Raw genomic sequence first — 12,264 nt, 5'->3', positions numbered from 1 at the left:
AATGTTCCTGAGTGGCCTAGTTACAGTTACTTAAATCGGATTGAAAACCTATGGCAAGACTTGAAAATGGCTGTCTAGCAATGATCAACTACCAACTTGACAGAGCTTGAAGAATGTATTTATTGCAAATATTGTACAATCCAGGTATTGAAAGCTCTTGGTCTTATCCAGAAACACTCACAGCTGTAACCGCTGCCATAGGTAATTCTAATCATTGAATTTTTCTTCCACTTTGACATTACAGAGGATTGTGTGTCGAACGTTGTCAAAAGAAAGGACAATTAAATACATTTTAATCCCACTTTGTAACTTAACAACATTTGTAAAATGTCAAGTGTGTGAATACTTTCTGAAGGCACTGTATATGACAGAAGTGTATGTGATAAAGGTGTGTGTGATTGTGTATGTGACCGAGGTGTGTGTGCTCTCCCCTGTCAGGGTATGTACTATCTGCAGGAACACATGATGGTCCACAGAAACCTGGCAGCCCGTAACGTGCTCCTGAAGAGTGACTACATGGTCCAGATCTCTGATTACGGCATCACAGACCTGCTCTACCCCGATGACAAAAAGTACTTCTACAATGAGGTAAAAGTGTGTTGACGTCCTCGTTAGGTCACATGGAAAAACTAGACATGGATAATGTCTCAGCCTATTATTTATCTTTTGCTCAAAAGATAAGCATCTGCTGTCATTTGTCTTAAGTGAGATGTTGACTAGATAAATGCCCTGTTTCTATACGTGTTTTGTATTGCTGCCATGAACACTAACTAATATATGTTTTTTCCAATGGCCACAGGCTTTGAACTCGATGTAATTCATGGTGACATAGTTCCCTGTCTTGTCTCTCTCACCACAGACGGCCATTAAATGGATGGCTCTGGAGAGCATCTTGTTCCGCAGATACACACATCAAAGTGATGTCTGGAGCTATGGTGAGTCACTGTTTGTGTGTGGGTTTCATGTGCTTTTATAGACTTTTATATCAACGGTAAGTAAGTTCAAAGTACTTGTGTGTATGTTGAATTACCATAGTTTTACAGTGTCTATTATATTTCTCTGTCTTGCAGGAGTGACAGTGTGGGAGATGATGTCATATGGGGCGGAGCCCTACTCGGCGATGCGTCCACAAGAAGTGCCAGACCTTCTGGAGAAGGGCGAGCGTCTTTCCCAGCCACCCATCTGCACCATAGATGTCTACATGGTCATGGTCAAGTGTGAGTGACCACCCTCTCTCCTTCACCCTCAATACCAATATACCTAGTTATCCCTCTAGCCACTCTGCCGAAGAAACAGTGGTAACTCCCGGGTGCTGTTATCTACTGTGAGCAAGCTCCTCCAACCTGTGAACAATTTTTCTACCTCAGTCTCCCCAGAATGGTGCAATCAATACCTGTGCTTCTTCCAAAGCAAAATGTAAAACATAAATAACACCATCCTGCCCTCTCCAGCCCCAGTAGTTGAGTTACTAAGTCCTACCCTCCCTGAGTTCAAGATTCTCCACCTTCACCACAGTCACTACAGCTGATGTAGTCAAGCTGGTTAGGACAATGAAGCCCACCACTTGCTCACTTGACCCTATTACCACCTCCCTTGTGACGACCTGCTTACCTGCTCTGGAGCCTTTCTTCACTGAAATTATCAACAAGTTTATTATCACGTGTCCCTCAGCTCAAACTGTCCCTCGGCTCAAACTGGCCGCAGTCACACCAGTACTTAAAACGCTTGGATCTGACCCTGACAACCTACAGAACTACAGGCCTATTTCCAACGTGCCCTTCCTGAGTAAGCTGTTTCTGGCCCACTCCAAAACCATCTTGCCACTCACAACCTACTTGAGCCCTTCCAGTTGGGTTTCAGAGCTAGACACAACACTGAGACTGCCATGATAATGGTCACTAATGACCTCCTCATGAATGCTGACTCTGGGGCTGCCAGCATCCTCATACTGCTGGACCTCGGTGCAGCACTCAGCACGGTCAGCCACACCATCCTGCTAAACTGCATGGGGAAGCCCCTTGGCCTGTCAGACACTGTCCTGAACTTGTTCAGGTCCTATCTCACTGATCGCTACAAGTTTGTAGCCATTGTTCCTAGTAGGTCACACACAATTTTAGTCCGATAGGGGGGTGCCTCAAGTGCTAGTGCTGGTTAAGTTTATTTCATTTTTATGTATTTTTTTTTGTGGGGGGGGGGGGGGGATGATTATTTAAGATACTGTTTAAAGAGGTAGGGTTTCAGATGTTTTTGGAAGATGGGTAGGGACTCTGTTGTCCTAGCTTCAGGGGGAAGCTGGTTCCACCATTGGGGTGCCAGGACAGAGAGGAGCTTGGAGCCGGAGCTTCCCAAGAGACCTGAGGTGGCATAATGGAGTGCTCAGGTTGGGGTGTAGGGTTTGAGCATAGCCTGAAGATAGGAAGGGGCAGTTCCTCTTGCTATTCCGTAGGCAAGTACCATGGTCTTGTAGTGGATGTGAGCTTCAACTGCAAGCCAGTGGAGTGTGTGTATGAGTGGGGTGATATGAGAGAACTTGGGAAGGTTGAAAACCAGGCAGGCTGCAGTGTTCTGCAGGGGTTTGATGGCACAAGCAGGGAGCCCAGACAACAGTGAGTTTCAGTAGTCTAGACAGGAGAGGACAAGTGCCTGGATTAGGACCTGCGGCGCTTCCTGTGTGAGGTAGGGTTGTACTCTATGTATGTTGTAGAGCATGAACCTGCAGGAGCAGGTCAATGCTTGGGATGTTTGCAGAGAATGACAGGGGGTTGTCCAGGGTCACGCCAAGGTTCTTTGCACTGTGATGGCGACACTGTGGAGTTGTCAACCTTGATGGAGAGGTCTTTGAGCGGGGAGACCTTCCTCGGGAGGATGAGCAGTTCCATCTTGTTGAGATTGAGCCTGTGTGGGCCGACATCCAAGTTGAGATATCTGCCAGGCACGCAGAGATGCGTGTCACCAACTGGGTGTCAGAAAGGGGGAAGGAGAAAGTTAGTTAAGCGTCATCTTCATAGCAATGATAGGAGACCCCATGTGAGGATATGACGGAGCCGAGTGACTTGGTGTATAAAGAGAAGAGGAGAGGGCCTATAACAGAGCTCTGGGGGACACCTTTAGGGAGACTACGTGGTGCAGACACAGATCCTCTACACGTCACCTTGTAGGGTAGTTCTGTGTGAGTGAGATCAGTAGACTCAATAGGCTGAGTGAATGATTAGTTTTTCTCAAAGTGGTTGACAAAGTCATCTGCAGAGAGATAGCAGGGAGGGGGTAGTGGATTAAGCAGGAAGAAGAAGGTGGAAAAGAGTTTCCTAGGGTTAGAGGCAGAATCTTGACATGTAGAGTGGTAGAAAGTGGCTTTAGCAGCGAATACAGAGGAAGAGAAGGTAGAGGATTGAAAGGATTCGTTTAGTTTCCTCCATTTTCGCTCAGCTGCCCGCAGCCCTGTCCTGTGAGCTCGCAATGAGTCACTCAGCCACAGAAGAGGAGGTGAAGGCAGAGCCAGCCGGGAGGAAAGGGGACAGCGTGAGTCATAGGATGCGGAAAGGGAGGAGAGTAGGGATGAAGAGGCACAATCAGGAGACAGGAGGGAGAAGGATTTAGCAGAATGGAGAGATTATAGGATAGCAGAGGAGAGTGTAGTTGGAGAGAGAGTGAAGATTGCGACGGCGCATGACCATCTGGGTAGGGGCTGTGGTTAGGGTTGGAGGAAAGCGAGACGAAAACAGAGTTGGAAAGAAATTAATCAAAGGCAGACATTGGGAGGTTGAAGTCGCCAAGTACGAAGAGCGGCGAGCCATCGTCCGGAAATGAGCTTATCAACGTGTCAAGCTCATTGAGGAACTTTCCAACGGCACCTGGTGGGCAATGGATTACAATAATGTTAAGCTTGAGTGGACAAGTGACAGTGACATTATGGAATTCAAATGAGGAGATGGAAAATCTCCATTTAGGAGAAATGAGTAGACCCGTGACACCACCGTGATGACCAGATGCTCTCGGACTATGAGAGAGAAAAAAAGAGCAGCTGGAGTAGCAGTGTTCCCTGGGGAGATCAAGGTCTCCGTCAGGGCCAAAAAGTCAAGGGACTGAAGGGCAGCATAGGCTGAGATTAACTCTGTGTTCATGACCGCAGATCGGCAGTTCGAAACACTGCCAGAGACCTGGAATTCCACATGGGTTGTACACTAAAATATCTACGTTTTTTAAATTTAATATATTTTTTAAATTCAGCACCCCTACTTCCAATGCCCACTGCACTCCTGGTCAGCTGCCTGCAGGACATCAAGACATGGATGCAGTTGAGCTTCCTGCAGTTAAACTGCAAAAAGACAGAGGTCGTCCTGATTGGCACTCGCACTATCATCAACAACATCAGCAGCTACAGCCTCAATATTGATGGTGTCCTCCCCTCCAGTCAGGTTGACAACCTGGGTGTGATATTTGACAGTCAGCTCTCATTTGATGCCCACATCAAGAGTATGACCAAAGTTTAATATGTCCATTTACGGAACATTGCCAGGTTAAGACTTATGCGATCACGACCGGCAGCTGAGCGACTCCTACACGCCTTTATTTCATCCCGTCTGGACTATTCTAACACCCTTTTTGTTGGCGCATCTGCCAAGTGCCTAAACAGGCTAAAATATGTCCAGAACTGTGCTGCACATGTCCTCACCCACATGTCCCAAGAGTACACTGGATGTATTACATTGAAATAATTAGTTTTGATCTGAAAGTATAGTTGATAAAGAATGCACAAACAACTGGCACTTTATTTTCAATGGGACTCACGTGGCATTATTATAATTTACAGGCTGGATGATTGACGAGAATGTCCGTCCCACCTTCAAGGAACTGGCCAATGAGTTTACCAGAATGGCCAGGGACCCGCCGAGGTACCTTGTGATCAAGGTAAGACAGAATGCCATCTTTGGGAGAAATCAGTTACCAGTAGCCCTACAAATCTATATGCTAAGAATGTGCTTTTCAACTCCCAAATGCCAGTCATTACAGTCCAAAGACTGTGCCATTTACTTGACAGTCACACTCTTGTTCATCCAAACCAAATGTCAGCTCATGAGGATAATAATGATGTTGTTGGAGAAGTTGATGACTGAAGTTGCATTCCACCAGGGAAGCCCGTCAGACTCTCCATCAGATGTATCTCACCAACGAAGCACAAAGCTGGATGACATGGAGGCGGGGCAGGAGGACCAGGATGAGGACGGCACGCCCCCTCTCTACCGGTCACAGGCCAGGAGTCTCTCGAGACTTTCAGGAAAGGACAGTCACAGGGTGAGGGCTCATATGAGGCATCTCTCCATATTCATACACTATACAAGGAGCCACAAGTTTTTCCGGATCATGTGACCTATCTAGGAAAACCCCTGGCCCGTATCTATGTAACATGGGTAGATCGAACCACCTTTTGGGTACCCTGTTTTCCTCTAATCCCCATCCTGTGCTGTCCCATTTCTGTATTCCCCTTAGGGTGTTCACAGCAGTCAGGCTGGATACCTGCCTATGACCCCAGGACTGGATAACCCTCAGGTCAGTCACTGGAGATGAACCATGACCATTTTGCATACAAAGATACACTACCGTTCATAAGTTTGGGATCACTTAGAAATTTCCTTGTTTTTGGAAAGAAAAGCAAAAAATTTTGTCCATTAAAATAACATCAAATTGATCAGAAATACAGTGTAGACATTGTTAATGTTGTAAATGACTATTGTAGCTGGAAACGGCAGATTTTTGGGGGGAATATCTACATAGGTGTACAGAGGCCCATTATCAGCAACCATCACTCCTGTGTTCCAGTGGCACGTTGTGTTAGCTAATCCAAGTTTATAGTTTTAAAAGGCTAATTGTTCATTAGAAAACTCTTTGCAATTATGTTAGCACAGCTGAAAACTGTTGTGCTGATTAAAGAAGCAATGAAAATGTCCGTCTTTAGGTTACTTGAGTTTCTGGAGCATTATCATTTGTGGGTTCGATTGCAGGCTCAAAATGGCCAGAAACAAATGACTTTCTTATGAAACTCATCAGTCTATTCTTGTTCTGAAATGACGGCTATTCCATGTGAGAAATTGCCAAGAAACTGAAGATCTCGTACAACGCTGTGTACTGCTTCCTTCACAGAACAGCGCAACTGGCTCTAACCAGAACAGAAAGAGGAGTGGGAGGCCCTGGTGCACAAATGAGCAAGAGTACATTAGAGTGTCTAGTTTGAGAAACAGACACCTCACAAGTCCTTAACTGGCAGCTTCATTAAATAGTACCCGCAAAACACCAGTCTCAATGTCAACAGTGAAGAGGCGACTCTGGGATGCTGGCCTTCTAGGCAGAGTTCCTCTGTCCAGTGTCTGTGTTCTTTTGCCCATCTTAATCTTTTTTTTATTGGCCAGTCTGAGACATGGCTTTTTCTTTGCAACTCTGCCTACTCTGGTGTTATTATTTATTTACTTGTTAACCTTTCTAGGGCAGGGGTTCTGCCAACGGAGTCACAAAAAGCTGAAATATAGATAAAATGAATCACTAACCTTTGATGATCTTCATCAGATGACACTCATAGGACATCATGTTACACAATACATGTATGTTTTGTTCGATAATGTGCATATTTATATCCAAAAATCTCAGTTTACATTGGTGCCTTACGTGCAGTAATGCTTTGATTCCAAAACATCCGGTGATTTTTCAGAAATACTCATAAACATTGATAAAAGATACTAGTGTTATTCACAGAATTAAAGATAGACATCTCCTTAATGCAACCACTGTGTCAGATTTCAAAAAAACTTAACGGAAAAAGCATAATCAGAGAATGGCGCTCAGAACCCATAACAGCCAGAGGAATATCCGCCATTTTGGAATCAACAAAGTTAGAAACAACACCATTAGTATTCACTTACCTTTGATGATCTTCATCAGAAGGCACTCCCAGGAATCCCAGTTCGACAATAAATGACTGATTTGTTCCATCATTTATGTCCAAATAGCCACTTGTTGTTAGCGGGTTCAGACCAGTAATCCATCTTCATGAGGCGCAGGCACTTCATCCAGACAAAAACTCAAAATGTTCCTTTAGAAACATGTCAAACGATGTATTGAATCAATCGTTAGGATGTTTTTAACATAAAACATCAATAATGTTCCAACCAGAGATTTTTCTCAGGTTTTCGCCTGCCATATGAGTTCTGTTATATTCACAGACATCATTCAAACCGTTTTAGAAACTTCAGAGTGTTTTCTTTCCATCCAATACTAATAATAATATGCATATATTAGCATCTGGGACAGAGTAGGAGGCAGTTCACTCTGGGCACGCTATTCATCCAAAAGTGAAAATGCTGCCCCCTATCCCAAAAAGGTTCATGGACAAAAAAATGGCTTTTCTTTCCAAGAACATTTCTAATTGACCCCAAACTTTTGAACAGGAGTGTACATGAAAACGTGAACATGCTAACACGTCTTCATACCTATATCAATCCTATAGGATTGATCACTCATATTGCATTATATCCTCTTTTCCCCTGTATAGATGGTGTGGCCGTCAGTGTCCCGCTCTCGCCTCAATTCTGCCCGAACCATGTCAGAGAGTTCTGAAGGGCGGGGCACTGTGGTGGAGCTGGAGATGAGTGAATACTTTTTATTGGCTGGCAGCATGCGGAGAAAGCGGCATCGGGAGGACAGTGCCTACATGTCCCAGAGGGACAGCATGTCAGGGGGGCCGTCTGAGACCCCCTCCCCTGACACAGAGGGGGAGAAGGACCAGAGCGGATACATGCTCCCCGGACTGGGTGACAGCCCAGAGAGAGGTGATATACCAGAGATAGATGACGTAAACCAACATACCACACAATATGCATAGAAACATCTATCTTTGAGTTTCTGTCTGTTGAACATATTGCATTTATGAATGTTCATTAACTTCTTATGGTATAGGGGACGGTTGCGTCCCACTTGGAGAAAAAAAAACAGGGAAAATGCAGCGCGGCAAACTTTCATTAAATCACACATGTAAGATACTCAATTAAAGCTACACTCGTTGTGAATCCAGCCAACATGTCAGATTTTTAAAAGCTTTTCGGCGAAAGCATAAGAAGCTATTATCTGATGATAGCACAATGTCAACAAAGAGAGTAGCATATTTCAACCCTGCAGGCACTACACAAAACGCTGAAATAAAATATAAAACATGCATTACCTTTGACGAGCTTCTTTTGTTGGCACTCCAATATGTCCCATAAACATCACAATTGGTCCTTTTGTTCGATTAATTCCTTCCATATACCGTAATTTCCGGACTATAAGCCGCTACTTTATTCCCACGCTTTGAACCTCGCGGTTTATACAATGATGCGGCTAATTTATGGATTTTTTCCCGCTTTCACAAGATTCATGCCGCCAAAAAACTGAGCACCGTCACATAATGTGACGTAAAATCGAGCGCGCTCAAACTTCCCATCATTCTGATTACGGTAGTAATTTTGTCACCCTCATCATGGCAAAGACACGGAGAAATGCATATGATGCAGCTTTCAAGTTGAAGGCGATCGATCTGGCTGTTGGAAAAGGAAAGAGAGCTGCTGCACAGAAGCTTGGCCTTAATGAGTCGATGATAAGACGTTGGAAACAGCAGCGTGAGGAACTGACTCAGTGCAAAAAGACAACAAAGGCTTTCAGAGGGAAGAAAAGCAGATGGCCCAAAGTATTTGCAGCCACTCGACATCAGTGTAAATCGTGCATTTAAGGTGGTGCTCCTTGTTCAGTGGGAGTCTTGGATGACAAGTGGGGAGAAATCCTTCACTAAAACGGGCTGCATGCGAAGAGCAACTTATGGTCAAGTCTGCCAGTGGGTCCTGACAGCGTGGAGCATTGTCAAAAAATCCACTATCATCAACGGGTTTCGAAAGGCTGGACTGCTGCGTGTTGAAGGGGCAGCATGAGCTCAGCGGGGTATTTGCCTCCGGATGAAAGTGACGAGAGCGACAATGAAAACGATCCAACATCGGATGAAGCAATTCTTAAGCTATTCATCTCCGACACCGAAGTAGATGACTTCAGTGGTTTCAGTGCACAGGAGGAGGAAGATAGTGACCAAGTTCATTTGTTTCAATGTACCGGTAGGCACCTGAGGCTTATAAACATGTGCGGCGTATTTATGTACAAAATACATATTTTTTTATAATTCAGTGGGTGCGGTTTATATTCAGGTGCGCTTAATAGTCTAGCAATTACGGTATATACAAAAGTCCATTTATATGACGCGTTTGATCCAGAAAAAAAAACAGTTTCCAAAAAACTCAACGTCACTACAAAATATTTCAAAAGTTGCCTATAAACTTTTGTAATACAACTTTAGGTATTTTAAACGTTAATAATCGATAAAATTGTAGACTGGGCAATCTGTTTTCAAGACAGGAAGAAAACAAATCATGCTCCGTCTTGCGCAACTCTCAATAGTGTAACGTTGTTCCTGGATGTGCTTCTTCTTCGTTGCACAAATGAATAACCTCAAACAAATTCCAAAGACTGGTGACATCCAGTGGAAGCGGTAGTAACTGAAAACAGGTTCCTAAGAAATATCCCTTGGCAATGACAAGTCAGGGAACAGTCAGAGGCAAAAATAATAATAATTCTGAACAGTTAGTCCTCAGGGTTTTGCCTGCTACATAAGTTCTGTTACACTCACAGACATGATTCAAACCGTTTTAGAAACTTCAGATCGTTTCCTATCCAAATCTACTAATAATATGCATATATTATCTTCTGGGGATGAGTAGCAGGCAGTTGAATTTGGGCATGCATTTCAACCAAAATTCCAAATGCTGCCCCCTATCCTAGAGAAGTTAAGCCATATAAAAATTGTATATGGTTTTGCATGACATGTTTGGGGATGGTTGCATGGTATTGTTATAACTCTGAGTATATGAATGTCAGTATTAATTGCAAGAGTACTCAGATCATTTCAAATCTCTGGATCACCTTACTCACTCCTTTTTCTCTTGTCACCCTTCTCCACAGAGACCCTACTGTTTAGCTCCCAGGTCACCCTTCCTCACTGGAGGACGTCCAAGGTCTCCTCATACCCATCAGGACCCTCGGAGGACCATGACAGTGCCTGTGAGGAATATGAGTACATGAACAAACAGGCGTCCATTATGTATCTCTCCCCCAGGCAGCAACCTGAACATTCCAAAGATAGCCCACATCGGCTGAAGATGAACAAGAGGCAATGCTCTTCTGTGCCGGACACAGAGTACTCAAAGTGCATGGGGTACAGGACATCAGCTGGGGAGAACAGGGGAGGCCAAACCAAGAATGAAGAACACCAGGACTATGAATTCCCAGCTCTCAACTCTGATTCAGACAACACAGAGCAACAGGGCTCCGGTGATATGGAATACAAGTACATGGACATTCAAAGTGTTGGACCAGAAGCCAGTGAAAGACCAGACGATCCCCCAACACGAGATGTGCCTCACCCTGGAGCTACGCCTAAACAGGGGATGAAAGGCGAGAGAGAGGAGGAGGACGACGAATACGTAGTAGAATACGTAGAAGAGGACGACTATCAATACACTAACAGGCAGCCCAAGCTGCGGCAGGATCTGAGAGGCAGGGAGGGTCTGAGGATGCAAGGAGGAGGAGAGGGAGAGGTGGATGAGTATGAGGACATGGATTCCCTGGCCGCCCCTGGAGCTGGGGACCCAGTGGAGTACGAGAATGTGCAGAGAGAAGGTGAAGGCGCAGTGGGAGGCATGGGGGGTCAGCACACAGGGATGGGGGCATTTGTAAAAGTGCGTGCAGGGGTAGGGGAGCCTAGTGGCGGAGATTGCTCCTTTGACAATCCAGACTACTGGCAGAGCAGGTTGTTCCTAAAGCTTAATGCTGTGAACACGTAGGGAAGTGGACCTCCCTCACTGGCGCTGAAGAGGATAGACGCCTCTGTAGCTCTTCCATGCCAATTGAAATCAATGTAGGACCAGGGGAGGGGAGAAAGCCATCCAATATTAAAAATATGTGTGGCATGTTTATAACTATATTTTATTTTATGTTTTTTTACCACGTTTTCTCCCCAATTTCGTGGTATCCAATTGGTAGTTACAGTCTTGTCTCATCGCTGCAACTCCCGTACGGACTCGGGAGAGGCGAAGGTCGAGAGCCGTGCGTCCACCGAAACACAACCCAACCAAGCCACACTGCTTCTTGACACAATGCCCACTTAACCAGGAAGCCAGCCTCACCAATGTGTCGGAGGAAACACTATGCACCTGTCGACCGTGTCAACATGCACTGCACCTGGCCCTCCACAGCAGTTGCTAGTGCGCGATGGGACAAGGACATCCCTGCCGACCAAACCCTCCCCTAACCCGGATGACACTTGGTCAATTGTGTGCCGCCCCATGGGTCTCCCGGTAAAGGCCAGCTGCGACAGAGTCTGGACTCGAACCCAGAATCTCTATGTTTGTATCTTTAATGTGTCTGTTACAGGTTTACATTGATCATTGTTTTTATCCATAATAACATAAGCTTTGGGATGTTTTCTTTCTGTATTACAAGTGGAATGCACTGTGAGTGAGGAAGGCACTAAATTAAATGGCCAGATTACAAGCTTTGTATTTGTGTTTACTAAGAACAAGAACAAAAATGTATTTGTACAATCTCCTTTTTCACTTGTATTTTCATGTTTTTAATATGTTAATGTTACCTTTTAGTGATATATTTTTTTAGCTTTTTTAAATAATAAAAATCTTTGAAGAATGTACATAATTGTTATTTATCAGGGAGACATAATTCTCATTCAGTTTGTTGATACTAGATCTTTAATTCATTTCTATTGTGCTGGTCTTGCTGTTTCTTCTGACAGTCCCATTTATTGGGGTAAGTGAGAAATAAAGGGGCACGTTCCATGTCATCTTTATTGCAGTTGGTTTGAGCAGATTACTAGAGCTCAACACCAGAAACAACATCCATGCTTAAAAGCGCAGCATGCACTCTGGTACTGAAATCCATGCCTCAGGCTGACCGTTTCCTCAGCTGGGAAGTGTGCGTGCACCTACTGTAATTTTGTCCTAGCTCTCCAGTTCAGTGCTTCTTCATTAATTTATCTTTTCAGAAACCAAATCAGTTTTTACCATATTCGAATATCGAATAAATCAATGTTTTCAAATGTTTAGCCTACTTGTAAGACACTCATAAATGTTCATCTCCCCTTTAGGGCATCAAAAGAAATGGCACAGTGCTGAAATTCCCATTTCC

General features: G+C 44.6%; 1 protein-coding gene across 1 annotated transcript in view; it reads left to right on the top strand.

The window, feature by feature from the left end:
• LOC115139933 (receptor tyrosine-protein kinase erbB-3-like) overlaps positions 1-11,768 on the top strand; it is a 30,969-nt gene extending 19,201 nt beyond the window's left edge. Inside the window, exons 20-27 of the mRNA XM_065015287.1 lie at positions 439-588; positions 860-935; positions 1,071-1,217; positions 4,811-4,908; positions 5,131-5,292; positions 5,488-5,547; positions 7,541-7,817; positions 10,027-11,768. Coding sequence (XP_064871359.1) covers positions 439-588; positions 860-935; positions 1,071-1,217; positions 4,811-4,908; positions 5,131-5,292; positions 5,488-5,547; positions 7,541-7,817; positions 10,027-10,907 — 1,851 coding nt within the window. The 3' untranslated portion in view covers positions 10,908-11,768. The remainder of the gene's footprint in view (positions 1-438; positions 589-859; positions 936-1,070; positions 1,218-4,810; positions 4,909-5,130; positions 5,293-5,487; positions 5,548-7,540; positions 7,818-10,026) is intronic.
• The last annotated feature ends 496 nt before the right edge of the window (positions 11,769-12,264 follow it).

This window comes from Oncorhynchus nerka, unplaced genomic scaffold (genome assembly GCF_034236695.1).
Source record: "Oncorhynchus nerka isolate Pitt River unplaced genomic scaffold, Oner_Uvic_2.0 unplaced_scaffold_1549, whole genome shotgun sequence".
NCBI lineage: Eukaryota > Metazoa > Chordata > Actinopteri > Salmoniformes > Salmonidae > Oncorhynchus > Oncorhynchus nerka.
This window is presented reverse-complemented; position numbering and strand designations above follow the sequence as displayed.